This window comes from Anas acuta, chromosome 1, assembly GCF_963932015.1.
Source record: "Anas acuta chromosome 1, bAnaAcu1.1, whole genome shotgun sequence".
In the NCBI taxonomy this organism is placed as follows: domain Eukaryota; kingdom Metazoa; phylum Chordata; class Aves; order Anseriformes; family Anatidae; genus Anas; species Anas acuta.
Window position 1 is genome coordinate 141,585,178 of NC_088979.1, and position 22,079 is coordinate 141,607,256.

At 51.9% G+C, this 22,079-nt stretch overlaps 1 protein-coding gene across 3 annotated transcripts in view; it reads right to left on the minus strand.

The window, feature by feature from the left end:
- Positions 1–170: 170 nt before the first annotated feature.
- B4GALNT3 (beta-1,4-N-acetyl-galactosaminyltransferase 3) overlaps positions 171–22,079 on the minus strand; it is a 52,755-nt gene continuing 30,846 nt past the window's right edge. For 2 of the 3 annotated variants that reach the window (XM_068661335.1, XM_068661343.1), the window contains exons 4-20: positions 17,514–17,609; positions 16,906–16,996; positions 15,983–16,083; positions 15,565–15,632; positions 14,933–15,011; positions 14,407–14,473; positions 12,809–12,952; positions 12,282–12,391; positions 11,842–11,942; positions 10,444–10,520; positions 8,978–9,983; positions 7,152–7,450; positions 6,749–6,902; positions 5,964–6,036; positions 5,344–5,497; positions 4,701–4,827; positions 171–3,946 (exon numbers count right to left, since the gene is read on the minus strand). In XM_068661335.1, coding sequence (XP_068517436.1) covers positions 3,838–3,946; positions 4,701–4,827; positions 5,344–5,497; positions 5,964–6,036; positions 6,749–6,902; positions 7,152–7,450; positions 8,978–9,983; positions 10,444–10,520; positions 11,842–11,942; positions 12,282–12,391; positions 12,809–12,952; positions 14,407–14,473; positions 14,933–15,011; positions 15,565–15,632; positions 15,983–16,083; positions 16,906–16,996; positions 17,514–17,609 — 2,856 coding nt within the window. In that variant the 3' untranslated portion in view covers positions 171–3,837. The remainder of the gene's footprint in view (positions 3,947–4,700; positions 4,828–5,343; positions 5,498–5,963; positions 6,037–6,748; positions 6,903–7,151; positions 7,451–8,977; positions 9,984–10,443; positions 10,521–11,841; positions 11,943–12,281; positions 12,392–12,808; positions 12,953–14,406; positions 14,474–14,932; positions 15,012–15,564; positions 15,633–15,982; positions 16,084–16,905; positions 16,997–17,513; positions 17,610–22,079) is intronic. The other variant, XM_068661351.1, reaches the window with a different exon arrangement.

The following is a 22,079-nucleotide window of genomic DNA, read 5'->3' on the forward strand; positions in this document are numbered from 1 at the left end:
GGGCACCCTGCCTCCAGGGGTCTACAAGAGGTCTTGCTCCTGGCCAGCCTCACTTGCAGCATCTCATTGCCTACAGCCTCAGTGACGTGAGGCCACAGGAGCAACATCTGGTTCCTAACCTCTGCTGTGGGTGATGTGGGTGTGCAAGAAACACGCAGACAGAACTGAGCTCTTGTAGGAAGACCATGTATTTATAAAACGTGGGGGAGAACCGGGACATCCCCCCAGTTCTGACAGACAGGTGGCCCAGGGGTCGTCTTGAAGGCACAGAGCCACTTTAAGGCAGATAATTCCTAGGTACAATCTCGATTTTTAACACAAGACATCGGTATCTAAAAAGTGAACAACATCAGACGTTTTTAGGCAATGAAAAGAGGCGAGATAGATGTTCATACCAGGCAAACATTAAAGACACAACAAGTCACATTACTGCTTTCACACAATGCAGCTCTCAGCCCTTCTTGGTTCCCGTTGCTGAGCCGCAAAACAAACCTCAGGCCCAAACACACCGGGGAACCAAAAAGCCCTGACGGTGGAGCTGGCTCCTGTGGGCACAGCCACCTTGCAGTGCCACCCGCCCTCGTGCCCCCAGCCTGGCCACATCCTGCTGCGGGGAAAGCCTGTTCCTGCAGCGTGCCCCACCATTTCCCCAGCTGCCTACCACAGCAGCTCCCTCCCTGCCTGTGCAGCTGGTACGAAGGACGTGGTGTGCAACCCATTTCCTCCTGCCTCCCAGACAGGACGTGGCCAGGATGCATGCGCCCCATGGAAGCCAGGCTCCCTGTAGCACTGTGGGGGCTGTGCCGATCCCCTCTCTGCAGCAACAGGGAGCCCAACTCTTCATCTCTCCGTTTGGAGGGGAGGAAAAAGCTGCAGGTTGTTTAGGAAGAGGGGCAGCAGCCTGGCACTTCTCCTGCAAGATCACTTGTAGCCCGTCCTCTGCTTGCAACCCGCAGCACTCTCTGAGCTCCTGGGCTGGAGGATGGCTTCTGGCCCCATGGGCTCTCTGCAAGCTCCTCCGCGGGGGCTGCCAAGTAGTGCCAATTAGTATTTATTAATCGTGTTCACCACTGCGATGCTCAAATACCAACAAAGAATGGCCATTGTGCTAAGAACAGAAGAGCAGTTGTGATGGCAGTTTTTACAGTGGGGACACCGACCCTTAGGAAATTGGACCAGACCCCAGTAACTCCTTCCATGTCCACCAAGGAGCCCCTACGAGGTAAGAAATTCTGCTTGCTCCTGGCCTGGGTTACAGGTGTGCAGAACGGAGCAATCACCTGGCCAGCTAAAGCACGGGGACAAAATCCTACAGCTCTGCTGGCTGTGCTGCAGTGAGGGTCGCACCCTGCTTTCTAGTCCCCTCTTTGCTGGTTATCCTCCCTGGTGAGGACGTGGACTTACTCATTATCATATATATTATATATATGACCTTCCCTGCACCTGACGTCAGGGTTGCCACCAAATCCACCATCTCCCCATCTGCAAAACAGGCACAACACCGTTCTCTGCTTCACGGGGCCAAGCTGCTAAGGCCTGGCTGCGTCCCCACTGCTTGCCCCCTCTGCCAGCCTCTCCCCGTGCCGCAGGAGCTGCCTGACAGAGCCAGCCCGGACAAGCTGCGAGCACAGCCTGGGTGTCTGGAGAATATCTCACTTGCGTGCTCACGAGGTTGTGCCTGTGTCTGCGAGTGGAGCGCAGGCTCCGACACGAAAGCGCGACCGACACGGCGTGTTCCAGGCAGAAACAGAGCTTATTGCAACACTACATCCCCGGGCTCTGGCCTCCTAAACTCACATAATGCATTAAAAAAAAAAAAAGTTGATGGCTGTCAGCCTCTTCCCCCTCCACCCAAGGGCAGCATTTTGTTCCTTAGTGTCTCCATAGGAAAAGTACCTTCCCTCATTAAAAAGACTGCTCTGGCTTGCTCAGAAGGCTGAGGCTGCCTCTTCTTAGATATTCAGTGTCTATGTTCTGGCAAAGGCTCCATGGACTGAGAGACAGAGCAGTCTCTCGCATACTTCTCACCATAGCTGCACACTGAAGCTTCCTTAAATCGGGTTGACTCCATCAGTCCCGCAGCCCAGGCTGAGGCAACCAGATGATTTGACAGGATTTACATCTCACGTGCCAGGACTTGCATGTTCAGCTTTCTGCTGCAATAGTGGGACCTGATGGGCTCGCCAAGCACCACGGAATTAATAACAAGTGAACACCGATTCCGAATTGGCATCCACTCCATCAGTCTGAACGCAAACAACTCCAGTGCCGTGTCAGCATCGCTCGTATGCTGCATGCCTCCACTGCTCGCTTTTCAACAGCTCCCTGCAGAGCTGGGAGCCGTCAGCAGCATCCTATGCCACGCTCCCTGCTGAAGGGTGAGATCAGCAGCAGCCTTTTCAGCATCGTGCAGGGACCCTGAAGCTCCGGTGCAGAGCGCTGACTGTGCTGCTGCGGATCTTTGGGTTTCTGCAGTCCTGTAAAATGGTTTTAGGGGTAAAAATCTTGCCTTGCATTAGTGGGAGTTTTAGGGGCTGAGAATTTGCTCTAGCATCAGGCTGGGTCTTCCCACAGCTCTTTTATTGTGCCAGCAAGGGTCTGCCCATCATTTTATTCACTCAGCCCTCTTCTGCCCACACTGTTCCTTGCACCCAGCACAAGTGCCAAGGCCTGAGGCCACCTCCCCTGTAGCAGGACAGGGGAGCAGCCCAGGGCTGCTCCAGAAGTGAAGCTGTGCCAGTTCTTCCACCAATGCAAGCAAGTCTGCTCTTTAGATAAAAGCCAAACTATGCTAAGACCTCACTCTGAGGCCATAACTTATTAAATTAACCTTTAGATGCTGCATAAATGTACAGGATTTAGAGAGCAGAATAATCTGTCTCCTCTTTTTTTTTTCTAACAAAATCACAATATCTCAATTAATAAAATATTGCCACTTCTCCCTGCTAGGGTTTCCCTGATATTGTAAGGACAAACACGCATGTCTGTCAGATAAGGTTGCAAAATTCCTCCTGAGATGCCCTCCTAGCGTCTCTGTATAACCCCTCCACTATCCTCAGGCAGTGGATCAATAATTCAGGGAGAGCTGAAACATCAACCCCTGCCACCTTGCTCAGCTGCAGGCAAATGTGGCTCTCCTGGGAACTGTACTTGCGTCTCAATCCACAGCCCATAATTTACTGAATGAGCACAGTTTCTCATAATGATTGAAGGGAAGAGCACAGAGAAATGTCTAAGCACCAGCAGCCTAAAGTGCCTATCAACTCCTCCTCATCCAGATCTTTTTGGGGTCAGCACACGGGCATGTGGACACAATACAGTTCAGAGAAACTATTTTGGTCCCCTGTCCAAACGTATGGATACCAGAGAGATGGGGCAGGGGTTGAGAGGGAAGGAGAGGGTTTTTTTTCCCATTTTATTTTTTTTTCCCCTTTTTTTTCTTCAAGTATTGAAAGAAAAGCTGCATTCCTGTAAATAAACCATTCCGGGCTTAGCCAAGAGCTTTGTTTGTTTGCTCTGCACCACGCCAGACTGGACAGGAAATATGGCACCTCTCCCGCTGTGCCATCCACCAGGCCGCACGGCAGGGAACACGACTACTTCACTGGGCGACAGCTTCCCCACACGGCTTCCCAGCGAGATGCAGACCCCGTGTTTTGGATGCAGTGGCTCCCAAGAGAAGCTCCTCATGCCTGATTGCCCCTTCTTCAGCTGGGCCGTCCGCCGGAGGGCTCTGGGGGCAGAGGGAGAGTTTGTGCGCTTGGCTGTGTGCCTCGATAAAGTGCACGCCGGGGCGAGATGGTGGACGGTGCTGCCGGGCAGCTTTGGTGTTGAAGGCTACAATGTCTTCAGCTGGCGCCGGTTCCACATGCCCCGCTTCGAGTGGAACCAGTGGAAAAAGTTTCTCAGGGAGAGGCGCTCCACTTCCAGCCCAGCCTGCAAGATCCTGGCGGAAAGGAGAAGGGTAAATGCAGGGAAATCTTGATGACAGTGATACCAGGGGGCTTAGGCATGGGAGATCTCCTTTAAGCAGTCCTGTTGTCAACACACCACAACCAGGGTCTAGAGTCCAGCATAGCTCAGGGTATCTCCTACCCACAATCAGGCATCTAGTGACACTTGATGAGTGTTTATAGACCCCTGAGAGCAGGACTGGTTGGGAACAGGCACAGGCCAGCTGCGTGTGCCAGGTGAGGAGGAAATCCCATCAATCCAACATGGGACTGCTCAGGACGTTAGACTTTTCCTCAGTGAGCTGACAGAAAAGACATGAGAGGTCCTGAAACCTACAAACCCAACCTACAAACCCTGAGGCCTACGATTTGTACAGCACAGGCCCCGCATCATAAACTTCTCAGAAATTGTAACCCTACTTCATGATCCTAAAATGTCTCTCTGACAATCAGTTCAAGAAGACAAAGTCTCCATGATCACCAGTGCCCAATCTGCCCATGGCCAACCAACAGCGTGACTGGAAGACATCAGGAAACAGCTCCTCTCTTATCACCGGCTGTATTTTGGGTACACTCACATGCTGGTTTTGAAGTCAGGACTAACTCAAAGACTCTCCCTCATTGCCCAAGCTGGTGGTGGCATTCTCCACCTCCATCTCCTCAGATCCCCACTCCCTGGTCACTGCTCTTCTGTAATCTAACACGTCTCCCCTCCTGAGCACAAGGCTGATGACAATGAATACTTACCTGTCCAGGAGTTCCCAGTCTTCTCCTCCCCAGCGGTCCCGAAACTCTTTCGTGTTCATCCCTCCGATCTTGTCCAGGTCAGACTTGTATATGCCCAGAAGACCGAACCCATTCACCTCCCAGTAGCCTGAGGACAGCACAAAAGAGGCACAGGCATGTTGGTGCTTTGAACCATCAATGACTCAAGGCTAATTTGCTTCTGTGGGGGCTCAGGATGACCACCTCTGTCTAAGGGAAATCCTATGCCCCGATGATCGATGTCACTTTGCTCCCCATGACTTGGGTTGCTTTCCTTCAACCCAGGGCTAGCAGCTGTCCTCAAGAGGGCAGGCTGCGCCCTCTAAGAGAGAAATTGATGGAAAGGAGTAAAAGAGGGGCTTTGAGGTACTCAAATCCACTGAGAGCTCTAAGAGATGACTAGGAGAAATATATAAAGGGCTCTTTTGGCTCTGGTCTCAAATGTCAAGTACCCAACACAGTTAAACACCATCCTCTGTCTGACGCACTCTCACCTGGTGGCCCTGGTAGGACATTAGGCTCCAGACCTTGACAGCACTGGAGAACCAAATCTAGAGTTTGCAGGCACCCTCCTCCTTCCCCCACTCCCTGAGGTCTGAGTACAAGGGGCTCTGCTCCCTCTTACCATCAGGCCACTGCGGGGAGGTGCCGCAGTGCAGCCTCATGACCATGGGCGCGAAGGCCATCTTGCCTTCCACGCAGTGCTTGCGGACAGAGTCGATAATGCCAGCAGGGAAGTGGATGTGGAGGTCGCAGAGGAAAATGATGCTGTGCGGATCCTGGAACCAACCATGTCAGTTAGGAAAAAGCAGGGTGACTTTAAGCGAGGCTTTCTTGGGGGACAGGAAGACAGAGATATGGGAGTCAACCGAAGAGTCACTCATTGGTAGATCAGAAACTGAAATCCTAGGGGCTGGCAGAACTGCCTCTGGCTGGCTGTTCAATAATAGTATGAGATTTTACAACTATGATCATGCAGAGCCAATATCATGAAGCTGCTACTGATGATTTCCCTCCTGTCTCACGGTCTAAGCAGGTGGGCCAAGTTCTGCATGGACCACAGGGACTGGTCTCCTCAGAGAAAGGAGCGAGGTCCTTACTCCAGAGGGACAGGAAACACACTATGTTTGATCTGTTCTATTGGGCTGTTCCCTAAAAACCAGCATGTTAAGTGTGAAAGGCAAGAGGTAGTGCTGGACACGTACCAGAAACCCACCTCTCCACCCGACAGCTCCCCAGGCTTACCGTCACAAGGTCTATCCCTGCCTGCAGCCCAGCAGAACGCTCGAAATTCCCCGTCAGCTTCAAGTACCGATAGCTGGGGGTCAGACAGGAAAGAGAGGATCAGTGTGTGCAGGTTGATAAGCACAGAAAGCACCGCTAGCAGCAGTACACCATGGGTGCCATGCTGAGGAGCTGTCCCTCACCCCTGTGCACCCTCACGAGGAGGACAGCCTTTGTGCAAGCATGCAAGCTCAGCACTACCCCAGCACCCAGTGTGCCCTGAGGGTCTTCTCACATATCCAGCAAGGATAGGGCAGTTCTTAGCAAAAGTCCTGCCAGCTCTATTTCTTGGGTATCTATGGGACCCCCTAGCACTGGAAAGGACCAACCAAGGCTACTTCAGATCAGAATACAATAAACCACAGAGCTATTCCAGCAAGAGGAGTCCCTGGAAGTCTCCACGCTCATTTCTTACAGCTTTCTTGTCTTCTCTGGCTTCCCTCTCCCCCATCACTGTACAACATGCTCTCTGTCCTCTCTTGCAAACTTGAACAAAACCCTGGAGAAAAGAGATGTACCTGGATGGATGACTGCAACAGGTATTGCCTTAGAGTTTTATAACAATATTATAGCAGCATACATGTAAGCACATTATACAATATAAGCATGTACACATGCAAGGGTATCATCTCCCAGTTTCCAGCTGCAGGAGGCTGTGGATGGCCAATGCACAGAGATTTGCAGATGTGCTGCATTTGCAGGAGTATACTTGTGAGTAGTTTTATGTGATCAGCCAGCACCCTCACCTGTGCAAGCTAGACCTTTTCAGAGCCTTCTCTACATCCATGTCATCGCTGCTGTAGTCCGTGATGATGACGTTGAAGTAAGGATCCTTAGTGACTCGGAACAGCTCTTCCATGTCAGAGATGAACTGCAGCACCCAACGTGCCTGGTTTTTCACTGGTTGTATCGCAAGAGGGGGAGAACCAAAGGGAAACTGATTTCAAAGATGGCATGGCTTTCAACAAGCAAGGCTTCTTGCCTCAAGCCCTGACAACATTGCAGGGATGCTGAAATAGGTCCAGGCTGAAAACTTAGACCAAAGAGCCCAGAAATTTGTATTTTTTTTTATTATTTTTTTTTTCCCCCAAGGTGTGACAGGGATTTTCTCTGAGCCTTTTACATCCCATGAGGGTAGGTTCCTCTTACCTGGCACCACGAAGTGAACCACGGCACGGTGGTTCCAGGAAAAGCCCTGGGGCCAGCACAGCTCTGGCTCTTTGGCCACGGCCATCAGGTGCCGCCGACGACCCCACGCCAGGTTCCTCATGTTCCTCTCCTCCTCCTCGTCACCGCCAACGCCCTGCCAGCCCCGTGCAAAGATGTACTCGGAGAAGCGGACCAGGCGCTCTCCCTGCTCCAGCAGCTCCAGCTCCAGCAGGTAGCGGCTTCCCCGCATGCGGTCCTGGCGTTTCTCCACGTTCACGATCCGCTGCAGCTGGAACCGCCTGCAGGAGACACAGCCAGGGTGAGCACGTCCCCTGTCCACCAGCCCCTCTCCCACCTCCTCCCTGCTCGGCTCATTTGGCTCTGCCAGGCTCTTTCCTCCTGGGTTACAAGTCCCATGGGAAGGCTTAGCACCTGTTTCCTAAATCCACAAGCACATGGGATTAGACCCAGGATCCCGGCCAAGAGAAAATAGTTGGCAAAGGAAATGAAATAAAAGGTGACACAGAAAATAATAAACATGTCTGAATGATTGTAGGGCTGGTAAATAGTGTATTCAACACCTCTTTCAAAGACCTTGGCACAGGAAGCATGGCTGGGTTGGTGAAATTGGCTGATGACAGCTTATCAGCCAATACCATGGACTAAGACTGAGCAATCCTACAGTAAAGACTGGGATGAGCTGCAGGTCCAGAATGGCTGAAATGGAATGAAATGCCAAATCGTGTCCTTTTAGATAATAACATGAATTTCTGCTATAAAATGGATGCTCGTCAGTTAAAAATGCTAAGAAAACCTTGGGAGTACCTATCATTTACACCATGACTGAGACTGATCTGACCCTGAAAAAACAAACACAATTGTAAGAGGTAGCATGAGAGCTATTTCCAGCAGGGATTAAGAACTAATAACTGCATTCTATAAAAAATCCAGAATATTGGCCATTTATGGCCAGGAAAGCTAACCCAGACTGAAACAAGCATGGAAAAGGATAGATAAGAAGATCATGGAAATAGAGGCCAACTCATCAGAAGGGGGAGGAAAGCTGGACGCTTATAGAGGATCACAGGAGGTATGTTTGTCTGCCAGAAAGGCAATCAAAATGATAAGTCTCAGCAAGAAGAAGAACCTTATCAGGGCAATGTAAATACAGAATAGCAGAGAAAGCTGATCTCCAGTGGGTCATCAGAGCAGTGAGAAGCTGGGACATCTTCCCAAATCACTGCTAGGATCTAGAAATCTAACTAGTTCTAAGATGGAGGTACATATGTTCAGATACAGGGTAAGATACTTGGTTGTTTCTGAGGTCAGCGTACTGATCCACAACATCTGACTGCTCCCTTCTGGTCCTATGCCCTAAATTGTGCTGGATTTGCAAACTGAGGGGTGACAGGCATTAAATTACGTGCATAAGAAGCTCCAGTCCTATTTCATATCAGCAGGGTTTCTTAATCCTCAGCTGGTAAAATGCCCCTATGCACTCTCAGTGCCTACACTGTGCAAGGAGGAAGCCAGCAAAGGGTCAGTGATTCCAGCTGGACTGCAATCTTTCACCTTGACAGCCACCAGCTTTTGGAGGGTGATATCCAGCCTCCAGACATGATCTGGTGTCCAACAACTCCAATTTCCCAGCTCAAAGAGGTGTTTAAAGCCCATTTTTTTTACATAGAATCCTTGCCTGAAATTTTAATTTCCAAATCTAGTTTATCTTCCGATTCATTCTAGTTGCTCACATCACAGGTGCTCCCTGTGCAGCATGGTACACAAGCCCCAGGACACTGTCCCTTGGCTTTCACACTGTGCCTTACCCTTTATTCTTTTGGTTGAGCTTCTTGAGGAAGACACGTGTGACTTCCAGAGCCTCCCTCTCTTTGAGCAGCAGGTTTCCTGACGTGTTGCACTTGAGGTCAATCCAGTCGGTGCGCAGCATGTGGAAGTCCAGGTTGCTTGTGCTGAAGGTCTGCTCCCAGTTCACCGCCTGGTCAAACACTGGTACATAATCAAAACCCTCCTCATCCTCCTCCTCTGGCTCCCCATCCACCTCTTCTTCTTCCTCTTCTGCTGCCCTCTCCACAGGCCCTGACTTGCCCTTTGCCAGAGGTGCCACCTGCGCCTCTCTCTCACCCATGTCCTTGCCACCAGCCACCTTCTGCTCAGCCACGTAGGCCTCCACTTGGTTCAGCCACTGTGCCAGCCGTGCCGGCTCCTTGCTGGGGCCAGCAGTGGCCACAGGATGCCTGCCAGCTTTGCCTGGGCCTCCTCGCCCCGTTTGCACGGTGCCTGCAGGCTGCAGCCTGTCCTCCGCAGCGCCGAGGTCTGCTCGAGGTCTCAGCCCTTTGGGAATCCTGAGCCCTGAGTCCCTGGTGTAGCTGAGAGGCTGCTCCCTTTGCGACCTGCTCCTAGGAGGTGGGTTAGGCTTTTTAGCAGGTGCTCTGCCCTGGACAACCCTGGCATGCTGTGGAGGGCTCTTGGAGTTGTCTTTGATGCCGGCTTTTAAGTGGGATCTCTTCATTGCTGGGTTGCTCTCTGTGCCAGCCCGGCTGAGGCTTTGGTTGGCAGCGGCCAGCGGGGCTGTCTTGACACCGGCCCTTTTCATCCCTCTCCTCTGAGGTGCCTCTCCTGTGTCACCCACTGAGAGGAGCCGCCGCCGCTCCCGGAGGGAATAGTCCTCGTAGACATGCTCGCTGCCCACCACGCCGCTGGGAGTGGTGCCTGTCGGCTCTGCCTGCCACGTGCCAGGGGGTGCCGGGGGGCCAGTGCTCTCCACGTCCTGCTCCCCGTACTGCAGGTCGTCCAGGTTCCCCTCCTGGAAGCCTGCAGGAGTAATCGCAGTTACACCTCTGGCATCCTCCTTCCACTTCCCAACCCCACACCCAGCGCTGTTGACCAAAGCTGGGGAGATGTCCGGCTTAGCCTTCAGCTAAAGGTCTGGCCACAGCTTTGTGGGGCAGGTGTGAGCACAGGCTGCCACACTGCACGTTTGGCTCTCTCGTTTCTGCCCACATTTTTGCTGTAATTGCTCCTCAGTTAAGTCACAGGCCTGAGAGCTAGTCACCACGTTGTCCACTAGAGCCCACTGCTTGTTGGCCTCGCAGTCTGCCCTTAAAAGTGAATGTGACAGCAAAAATCTCCTCCCAGCCACCGAGCTCTACCAGGGAAAGGGTGTGACTTGCTCGGCATGGAAAATCATCAGCGTCCTTCAACTGGTGCTGGAGGATCACACACACGCAGTGACAGATAAAAGGATCCTCCTGACGCTAGGGCCGGCCCCTACCTGGCTGGTCTGTCTTTTCTCCAGAGTCCAGGCTCTTCTCTGGACGGTCCATTTTCATGTACTTGTAGAATCCAAATCTGCAAAGGAAAGGACAAAACACCAGTCTGACCAAAGTTGCTTTGCCCTCTCCAAATGAATTCTTGCCACTGCTACACAGCAGATGGCCAATTACTCTGATCACATCCACCCATCCTCTCTAGACTCTCCTTTTGCAGCAAGTCATCGGCTATTATCATCAGCCTCTTTCAGATCTTGGGGCAATCAGATCTTACTCTGTCCTGTCAAAGAAATCAGCTTTTCTTGATTATCATCCCAGTTTTTCAGACGTTTTCTTGAGTGCTGCTCTATGTGCACAAGAGGAAATTCCAACGTAAGTACACTGAAACACTGCTTTAGCCTCCCTTAAACTGCTCCTTAAAGCTCACTTACAATGTAGTACCTAAGGCATTGTGCTGCCGGCCTGGCTCAGGCAGACAACTGCCATGATCTCCCTCTCTCTTTTCTCCCTTTCTCTTTTCACGCTGTCTGTGTGCTGTTCCATCACGTGCCTGTGTTTTGGGCTTTTGGGAGGGGTTTCCCTCCTTGGATTGTTTCCATACCTGCTTGATGCCAAGCAGAATGGGCCCACGCTTCCCAAATTCTGTTATAATACAAACTGTTGGTCAAAGCAAAAAACTTGTGTGGCACCTTCCAGCCCACAGCAGCCACCTTCTCCACCCTTCACAATGAACCCCAGTCCCAGCAGTTCCCTCCCAAGCCTACAATAAAATCTATCTTTCCAGTCCTCAAAACAGACCTGTGGGAAGGAAGATGATCCTGAGCACAAGGAGGCCTCCACCAGATATCTCACTGGAAAAGCAACTCTCTTTATTCTGCTGCCAATTCCTCCTGAAAGCAGGGGAATCCTCACACGAGGTATTTCCCTGTGGCTGGGGAACATGCAAGTGGTGGTTCCCTCGCAGAGCCATCACTGGAGCCAGACCTCGGTGAGGATGAGCTTCATGTTTTTATCCCTCCAGAGAGACAGCTGGTTGTGAGCATGGCTTGGCTTCAGCACAAACAGTGACAGCCATCAGGAGGCTCCAGCTGCTGGCATGCAAGGTTTGCTGGCAAATACGTTCCCTGATGCATTGGAACAAATATGCTCTGACCCAGCTTCCTGGTTAATGGAGCAAGAAAAGTGGCAGCCGTTTCCCTTTGAGACCTAAACATAATTTCATGTAAAGGAAGCACTGGCCATCCAAAGAAACTACAAGTGCTTTAATGTTTTGCAGGACTTCAGCGATCTTTAAGTTGAGTCCTAAAGAACTGAATATGAAATTCCACCTTACTTCCAGCCCTCAAACTGCCTCCTCCCTCCCTGCTAGGAAATGCTGCCTCCCATGTGCAGCATCCTACCTTTCCAAGTAATATGGGTTTTCCTGATAGAAGCATTTGTTGTCTTTCTCCATATGGCTCAGGCGGCTGTAATCATTTGGGTAAACAAAGGATAAATGAACCTGGGAAGAAAGATAAAGCAAAACCCCTGTCAGTGCCAGATACCATTCATAAGGTGACCCAGCCATGGTTGCAAGGTGCCCAGCCCTTTGTGCTTGAGGTCTGAAGGGCTCCGTAGGACACACACACTTGTACCCCAGTGGGACCAGTGAGCAGCACATAGCACCCATCTCCCTTCTCTTGCCATTGCCCTCTGGCACGTACTGGGATGCTGAAGACCTGAAGAGCAGATGGTCAAATCTGTCCAGGAGCTTCAGATGGGTGGCCCATGGTTAGTAGGGTCTCCCTCCTTCCTTATCTCATCCCCCTGGGCAAATACCAGCTCATGGAATAAGACTTACAAACTGGAGGCCCTGGTAGCGCTGCAGAGGAAACCCATTCACCAGGTAGCTGGGCTTGTAGGGGCAGTCTGGCAGGGCTCGGCGCAGGCGGGACTTGCTGAGCAGAGGCACTGAGAAGAAGAAACAGGTTGGCAAGCGTTGCTGGAAGGACCCTGCTGCAGCTGATGCATGAGCATAGATATTTCTGGGCCTGCTTTCTATTTATCCACATGAAATGCTATCAGATACATACAGCGAAGCAGCTAGTACAGTACATTTATTCACATTGCTCTACAGCACTTAGACTAAAATATGCTTGGGGACATTGCGTGAGCTGGACTCTTAAAAAAAAAAAAAAGAGGAGAAGGGTTTACTCTGTGCTTTGTCTCTTAGAGTGGAGGATGTTGCACGCTCCTCCTGACTTCTGTGCTGGGGAGGAAAAGGGGTGGCCTCTGAGAGCCACGGCGTAGGAGGACAGCCTCTGTCAGCTGTTCTGCACGTGCTGGGGCAGGCTGCAGCTCCCTCCTCAAGCCCTCTGCAAGCCTCACCTTTGTAAAGAGTGTCCCGGGGGTCAGGCTTCAACATGTCAGCGGGGTGCGCCTTGCCGCCCGCGCTGTCGGCAGGCCGGCTCGCGTGGCTGGCCAGCGTCTGCGGGATGTGCCCGACCTCGTCCATCTTTAACAGTGTCTCGTCTAGAAGCCAGAGAGAGAACGGAAGGGGGAGGAAGGGCTAACTCGGCCCCTGTCTCCAACAGAGCCCTTCCCCAGAAACCTGAGCAAGGGAGGTTTCTCCTGTGCTGGAAAAGGAGCAAGACCCTGGGGTAAGGCCAAGGAGGTTGATGCTCCAGCAGGGGAACGGATGCCCACAGTAAGCCAGGAGCGATGGGAAGCTTAAGCTCAGCACTGGGCATTGGTTATGTTTTTTTCTTGAGCGCTGCTGCCAAAGGATTACATATCTCTGCTGATCTGGCTCTGAAATGAGCAGAACTGAATAAATATCTTAGAAGGAAAGGCAACATGCTGCCAAGGGCATTGGGGTTACTGTCAGCAGCTTTTGGGTAGAGAGTAACACAGCAAACCCATATGATGTGTGGTACAGCCAAAGGCTGGGGTGGAAGAGGGAGACACTGTATGGGCAGAAGGCACCAAATAAAGATAAGACTGAGACTGGAGCACTGTGCCAGCCATGAGAGGATCTTATGGGCTGTAAGCCACCTCTTCTACAGGGAATTAATAAGTAGAAAAGAACAGAAGAAAAAAGAAAGGGGACAGAAGACATGACTGAAGACCTAGTCCTGGCCAAATGGTGGGTTACAAAAATGCAGCAGCAGGCTGTAATCTAAGACACTGCAAACAGATGTCTGGATTACATCAGGGAGTCTCCCATCGGCAAAAGTGTTAGCATAGGAAAAAAAACACCACCACAGAAATGTTGGAAGGCAACAGTGGTAGATAGGGAAAGGGGGAATGTTGGCAGGGGAAAGTGATGCTGACAAAGCTAGATAAGGGAAGGCAGGACTGAGGAGCTCCTTAACTGATAAAGGCATCACTTGATGTGCTAAAAAGGGTTTTTAAAACAGGAGGGACTGGCCTGATGTTCTTGCTGCAATCCTGCAGCAACTTGAAAAGACTTGAAGGGGGCACAGAAAAAAGCAGCAACGTCTGATACCACTAGATGTATCCCATTGTGTCCCATGTCCTGAGTGAAATTTGCTGGACGTCAGTGAAATCAGCAGCCCCTTTGCCCTAGTCACGTCCAGCTGCCAGAGCAACCCCATTGCTCCCATGCTGTGGGCTCCACATTCTCCTAGCTCTCTGCACAACAGGCAGGCAACCTCCACCCTGTGATCTCTCTCTCACATCTCAGACAGTTTCCTTCACCCTTGCAGACTCTCTTCTCTTTCCTTCCTTCCTGACTCTAGATTTCCCTAAAATAATGCTCCAATCCTTCTTCCAATTCTCCTGTATTTAATAACGAGTCACATATTTATGTCCAGAGGTCTCTCTCCTAACCTGCCTCCACTTCTTTGTAGTGATCTATATACATGGAATTTGGCTGGCAAGACTGTGATTCACGGTGAAACACTGATGATAAGTTTTGGAAGAATGGGGAGGTGCTCAAGGAGACCTGTGGTGAAGATACTTACTAGCAAAAAGGGAGAGGTATTGGGAGTCAATGACTTTGAACTTCACATCTGGGTCATTCAGTCTCCACTGGAACAGAGAAGCACATTGAAACAAGGAGTTTATACATTTAGCCAAGCCTAGACAAAAGGAATAAGCACACGTTTTTTGTTGCTGTTGATGTTTTTTTCACCAGGTGGGCTCACAGCTTTCTCCTTCTTACTATGACAATCTACCCAACAGCAAAAGACTCGCAATGAGCTGAGATCCCCCAGGACTTGTTCAAAGCAGGAAAGGACGAAGAGCTGCAATAGAGACCAGAGGGAGAGCAGAACTGCCCCAGACAAACAGAGAAAATGGTCCTGACACAGCCAGGATTATCCCACATAGAAGCAGGTAAGGACTCTGGAAGGGATTAGATATATATTCCGCAAAGAGGAGCTGGGGCCTAAGAAGGAAGGAAATCATTACAAACTTCATTCCCAAGCTCTGAGGGGATGAACACCCCAGTGCCATTTGCACACAGCGTGGCCATTTTCATAGACTCACTGCTACTTCCACATGGTCTGTTCCTTTGTCATCCTGCTTGTGCAGCACCTCAAAGTAGTACCTGCCTGCAGCTGACAACCTGTGAAGAACAACATGTCTGTCACCAACAGCATTAAGGAACATTTCTTAGCTTGTCAGCAGACAATGAGCGGAGAGCAACCGCGCCCACGAACCAAACTAATTCTCAGGGCGAGCAGGGATGGGGCTGCCAAGAAAATCCAGCTGCCGACAGCTAGATAGGTAACTTCCCTCATGCACCTGGAGCACTTCAGACCCTTCTCGGTAACTCTGAAAAACTCCCTTTCACTCTCATCTGCTGGGTTTTGGCCTCTGGGAAACCTGGCCAGTTCCAAGGCAGGAAGCTTAGGGTACAGATTGTAAAAAGAAGTCTGAATTTGCTGACGGCTGCTACCTCCAGGGAAGAAAAATTCCGTGTTGCCTTTCTGCAGTGAATCAGCAAAGCAACTGGCACAGGTATGGAAGCCTCACTTCAGCTTTGGTGACATCCCAGAGCATTGCCTTTCTCCACATTGCTAAATTCTTCAGAACAAGTCTGTGCTGTTCTCCCCTTTCCTTGTGATTTCCTGGCCATGTGCAAAGGTGGCTGGGAGTGAGGGACTCTGCTCACTCACCTCACCACCTTTGACTGCTGGCTCCGAAATTTTCCAAACTCCCCTGGTGCTGTCCACTCCTTCCCTGTCTGCGAAGAGACAGAAAATGCTGTAATTAAGATGAATTTCTTCCCTGGTTACTGTGATGGAGCAATAAATAGGGAAAATTGAGCTGCTTCTCCTGGTAAGTCGTCTGTGAGATTCACAACCTGTGAACAGATTTAAGGTCTGTAATCATGAACCTGGGGCTGCCAGCTGCAGTGCCAACTGCCTTAGGTTTTGTCACGTTGTATTTGTCTGGCAACTGTGGCAGGGGTGCCTGTAGCAGGGCAGGAAAAGAAAATCGACTAGTCCAAGGTGGCATGTTAGACAGGAAAGCATCCATCCCCACAGAAACATTCGAGCCTTTGTGGAAGCAGCCACGCAGTGTGCACTGTACCTTGCCTACGCTGGCCAGCAGCTGGAGGCCAGAGGTCTTTTCATCCGGACTCAGCCAGAACTCGGCGTTGTCATCCGCAGCAATGGCAAACTGAAACTCCCCTGTCAAGAGATGGAGGGAGTAAGTAGGGCTCTGGGGTAAGGGCTTGTACACAGAATGGAATATGCTCCTCTAAGATGCTGTCCTTACCCTTTTTTTTTCTGGTGATATCAGGCTTAGCCTTTGGACATTAACCTCGCCCCTTTTGACCTTTCTGAATTCTCTAGTTCTGTGATTAAAAACCAAACATCACTTACAGGTGCAGCTGGTCCCTCCTGCGCTGGCTTCACCTGACATCTAACCTGGAAAGCTAAGAAGTCTATGCAAGGTCACCCTTGTCTTTGTTCCCAGAGCAAATGTTTTGTGTGAAAAGCCACATCTGAATGGAGAAACGTGCATGTGGTGCCATGAAGGGAGACAGAGACGTTTGTGTCTGGCTGTCCTGGCCAGGCTACAGGGATGGCAGTCGAGGGCCCGAGGACCAGGAGAAAGGGGCGAGTGTTAGCACGCTGCCCTGGGCAGAAGCACGTAGCTGGGTGACACAGATGCTGTCATACAGCGTTCATGCACCCGGGGAGCAGTAGGAACATGATCAATGTCACGTACAGTCCTGTGCATGTGAGGGAGGGAAGAGAAGCTTACAGGCCACTTGCACCTACGTACACGTCATGGGGCTGTGCACTCACAACGACATCATTTTGTAGCTATCACTTCCAATTTGTTTTCTTATGTGCTACTCCTTTCCACCCTACAATGGAGGCAGACGTGCTTCATCCACTACTGGGCTGCCTGTGTGAGGGGCCTCACGCCCGGTGGGTGAGGGCAGCCCTGTGCAGAGCCAAGCAGGGACACAAGCAGCGGCACAGCAGCCTCAGGGCCCTCACCGTCAGTGAAAGGATGCAGATAGCCAAATATCCGGAGACCGTAGTTGGTCCATTTTGGGGACACTGCCAGTTTCTTCAGTGTAGTTCGTGTCTGAAATGGAAGGCGAAAAAAAAAAATAAATAGGTGCGACAGGAACAAGAGGGGAGAGAAGCGGTGGGGGACAAGAAAAAAGGTGCAATAAGTGGGTGGAGGGAAGTATGAGGTTTCTTTTGGGGGAGGATGGGGGATGGTGTGTGGTGGATGCAACGGGAAAGAGCAGGTGAGATGAGAGAGGAACTGGAGCTCCTCAGGAGAGGGAAGAGCCGCATGGGGGATGCCAGAGAGATGCTGGGAATGGGAGCTGGCATTCATCAGCCACTTGGAGGGAGAGCACCGAATGCAGGGCTCCTTCACACCATGTCCCAGCTCTGGCAGGCCAGCAGGGACAAAACGAGCCTCCCTCCCAAGGGCCACTGAACCTCTGTGAAAGCTTCTCGCTCCCCCAGGGGCAGGAAGAAAGAGGAGGTGATGGAGAAGGATGGGGACAAGATGTGAAGGGAGCGAGGGTGATCCAGATAGGAAGCAGAGCTAGAAACTGTGAGACAGAGGCTGCTGGGGTCTTACTCACGTGGGGGTAGAGGGGGAAGTGGAGGTTCTTCCTGAGCTGCTCGGTGGAGCTGCCACACCAGTCCTCGAACACGTGCAGGTTGGCCTGGCCCTGGAACTGGGGGGCAGAAGCAGGGCACCATGAATTGCCGCGTCCCCATCCCCCTGCATCCTTCCCACCTCCCTCCCCTGCCCTGCCAACCTCAGCCCCTGCCCCAGCACTGGAGGGCTTGTGAAAGAGAAGAAAGCTGCTGCGGGTCTGGGGCTGGGCCAGCTGACAGTCTGAACAGCTCCAGGGAGCTGTGATAATGCCAGGGAGAGCCCAGTTAAATGGCTGGGGCTCAATCTGGAGCCATCACGGAGGTGTTAAAGCAGAGACCAGTGCTGTGAGGTTTGGGATATGCTGTGGCGTGGCAGCAGCCATAATGATCCAAGCAGGGAGACTGTAGGGTCTGACGTTCTCCATGAAGGTATTCTGGGCTCCTGCACCATTTCAGGGCTGTTTTCCCGACCCATGGAAGAGGGGACACCCTCAGGAGGGGATTTAGCAGACCTCCTCGAAGCCTGTCTGCGAGGTGAAGCTCAGGGAGGACAGTGGGGAAAGGCAACTGCTCTGGGAGATGGATGTATGAGCAGGGTAAGGAGCAGCAGCACATGGACAGTGTGGCCTCTGCGTGCCCACAGGGACACAGAAATGCTGACAGGAGCTGGGATTCAGAGAGCAGAGGAGGGTGTGCAGGGGTGGCTGTCCCCGCTACCCCACCAGCCCCACGGGGAGAGGCTTTCTGTGCCTGACGGGGACCTGCACCACAGATCGGCTGGGAAAAGCCTGGTGGCGTGGCTGCTGTGGGATTGCAGCTGCGTGCTCCTCGAGGAACAGGCTTTATTTTGTCACAGCCAACCATAAGGGAAGGGCTGGCTGCCTCCCAGGGCAGCCTGGGCTCTCTGCGTGCAACCAGTGGAGCGGGATGCTGAAACCTTCCTTGCGGGGTTGGCATCCAAAAGCGGAGAATAAATAAGCTGGAGACTGTACAGGCAACCTTAGATGGGGAAATGCTAAAGAAAGGAATAGGTTGCCTTGGGACTGGGGAGGTTTTCAACAGCTGTCTTGCCTATATAAGGAGCTACAGAGCCAGCCAAGGCTGAGCGAGCAGGGCTTGGAAACATCTGAATAGCACCCAAATGTCTACAGATGGCAGCAAATTTCTAGTTTTGGTCAGGGAAGTCTCTCGAGCAGGGCTGCAACAGCGTGGTGGAGGAGGATCTAGCCCCTCCGTGCACTTCTGGCAGAGAAAACATTTCGCAGAGTTATTTCTCCCAGGACAGCAGGTTGGGGTTTGGTTCTGTAATAAACTGGGGCCTGAAGGAAGGACGTGGAGCAGACTTGGCCAGGCCCCAGCTTATGCAGTAATGCTCTTTGTGAGCTGTGGGCTTTAGTCATGCACGTGAAAATCATCTCCGCGTGCCAGGCAAAACACATTCATAACCACTGCTGCTCTCGAGTGGTCTCTTGTCAGCCTGCTCTCGCTGTCGGGGCTTGGCTGATGTCTGGATGTCCCTTTTGTTCCCCACCGCCTCTGCTGACATCCCTCAGCCCACACTCTGCCCATCGGGCAAGAGAAAAAGCAGAGGGACAAAAAGCAGATGTAATTTCCCCAAGTGATGCTGCACAGAATGAGAGAGGAACTGCGCAGAGGGCTCGGGGCAAGGGCTGTAGGCAAGAGAAACTTGGGGCTCTGCAGGGAGCTGCGATCCGAATCAATCACTGCCAGCGTGACACCGACTTGGAACCTAATTGCTGGTCAGTCCCATGCACCCTGGTGAAATCCAGGTTCATACCCAAGGGTCTTACACTGTTTTCTCCCCCAGATCAAATAACAATTGCTGTTTCTTGTGGAACATGAGCTGAGGTGGACAAGCTGGGCTCCCCCAGCTAGTCGCTGCCAGGAATCGAGTCTTGCAGCAGTGGCTCTGTTGCTATCCACAAGAGATGCTGTTTTTTCTTCTGAGAGCACTGTTTGCACACTGCAGATAGCAGCCTCAGATCTCTATCAAATGCAGCACAACACTCCCACACCGTGGACAGGCTGGTGCTGCACTGCCTTCCTGGCAAAGACACCCAGGAGATGCTCCCGAGACTCAGGGCTGTAAGGGAGCTAAGCTGGCTTTGGAAAGGGGTAGCCCAAACACCAAAGCAGGTCTGTACGAGGGAATTCCCAAAAGAGTGCCCGAATCTGCTCCTTTGCAGGGGAAAATTGGACTGGTCCCATCCTAATGCAAAACTTTACTGCAGAGCTTTGGCAGTGGGCAGCCTAGTAAAGGTAAGGCAGACAGACAGCCCTGCACCAAGGGCTCTGTCAGTGCTGTGAGAGATTTTGAGCCCAACATCTCCACCTCCAATATCTTTACAAAGGCACCTAAGAGGAGTTTCTAGCAGGAACTAACGTGATTGCTTCATTTTCCTGTACTCACAACATTTAGAAATAATTAACTGGTAAATAGTAAGCATTTCTTGCACGTATATAATTTTGGAATGGCTCAGGTTAGAAAGGACCTGAAAGATCACCCAGTTCCAACCCTTGCCAGGGGCAGGGATGTAGTTTCAGTCTTTTCTAAAGCGGTTCTTCTCCTATTCTGCAGCAGCCTACTTTACTGTTTCCTCTGAAGGGGAAAAGAAGAATGTTATTGACAGATACATGCTGGCTGCCCAAAATGCTGCTCTGGAAGTGAAAACTGAGCTACGCTTTAATTTTAGGCCCCCAGGAGTCATGAGTGCAGCAGCTGTTTTGAAACCCTATCACCTCTGTGCCTCCAGCTCGCCTCATGGCTGCCCAGTGCAGGCAGCTGAGAAATTCCTCTGTTTGCTATTTGGGTCCCCTCTGGAACAGGCAGAAAATAATCTACTTGGGGTGTTTGCTGCAGTTTGCAGCAATAAATGACACCGTCATTCACCATCCATGCACAAAGCTCCTGAGAAACATCGACGGACTTTTTCTGAGTTTGATTCCCCAGCTTGCATCTGATTTACAGAGGATTTGAAAGTTACAACCCAGTAAATAACAAGTTAAGTTGTCCTTCTCCCCATAACAGCATCTGCTTTGGAAATTTTGGACAGACTTGCTTGGCCAGCACCAAGAATAGAAGCCCAGGGGCTGGGCCATAAACGGGAGCTGGCATTATGTGGTCTGTGCCTTCCCATCCAGAGGCTCCTTCTGCTGCTCGGGTCCCTCCCTTCCAGCCCCACCTCCCCACTGCTTATCTCCACCCTGCTAACACAGCAGCGTTGCAAGAACCCAGCTGGGATCCAAAAGGGCCACGGGTCATGCACCAAGGGCACTGTTGGCACAGCCCATGTGCTCCACGAGCACGTCCCCGGGAGCTGTTCTTCCCCAGGAGGTCTGGGCAGGCCAACTCCCCCTGAGCACGGTGTCATGGGCACGCAGCGAGGAGTGCCAGGAGCCCCGGGGAAGGAGCAGAGGCTGGTGCCATGCTGGGGCAGGATGGGGAAGAGAGGTCTTTCCTAATTTAATCCTGGCCAGCCTTGGCATCTCAGAGGCAAATCAGCTGCGTGCAACCCCAGGAATGCGCAGCGCCGGGGACGATAAATGCGGCACAGAGAGGGCCTGAGCTGGGGAAGAAAGGCGACGTTGTGCTGCGAACCCAAACTCCCAAAGCTGAGTTCATAAGCCTCTTCTGTGTCCGCAGGGTGGCTGCTGCCCCTCCTCCTGCCCGGGTCGGCTCCCCCAGCTGGGGGACGTTCAGCAGCAAGCAGCTGGGCTCTGCTGCGAGCTCTGCAGCCACTTGTGGGAATCCATCAAGATGAGGCAGCGTGTAACACTTTTAGGGGTTCCCTACATGTGCACTTTCCCACCACATTATCCACATCTGAAGATTCAACCCACCCGTTTCATCTCCTGATACCGAAAGAGGAAAACTGAAACCTGCCCTCCTCTGGTCATGCTGGCTGTCAGTGCTCCCTGCGACCCTGTTAATTATTCACGTTTGTCAAGAACATACCTCTGTTCAAACGAAGCCCAGCTCCATGACCTGTGGGAGGCAAACTGCCTGCCCTCGCCCCAGGATCCAGGATGCAATTAAGTGCTTCGAGATGCTGCCAGGAGGGCACAATGGGATCATAGGCCCCAGGTAATTAATTTGGGCAGAGTTACAGGAAAACTTAATCCCTGGGCCAGGAGAAATGTGCGCTTTGCTCCCCAGCCTGCAGCAGCAGCCCTCTACCTGGCAGGGCTCTCCTCCCCAACAGGGAGCAGTGTGGGACCAGGCACGCAGCACCTTCACAGGCACATCCCACCCCAAGTCCTGCCCCTTCCCCTGCATTTCTAACCCACCACAGCTGGCAGATTTCAAGGCTAACAGGCTTTTGAGAAATCACCGGGAGGTGGAAATCAGAGCCAACAGGCTAAGCCTGTGCGAAGCAATGGGGATGCCACGCTGAGCCTGTAGTGCCCGGTGCTGTGGGATGAGGGAGCAGTAAATGCACCACATCAGCCCTGTGTGCTGCAGCAGCCTTGGCCCTAAGTGATTTGTGCAGGTCTCTAATCACCTCGAGGAATTTAGGCAGCTGACT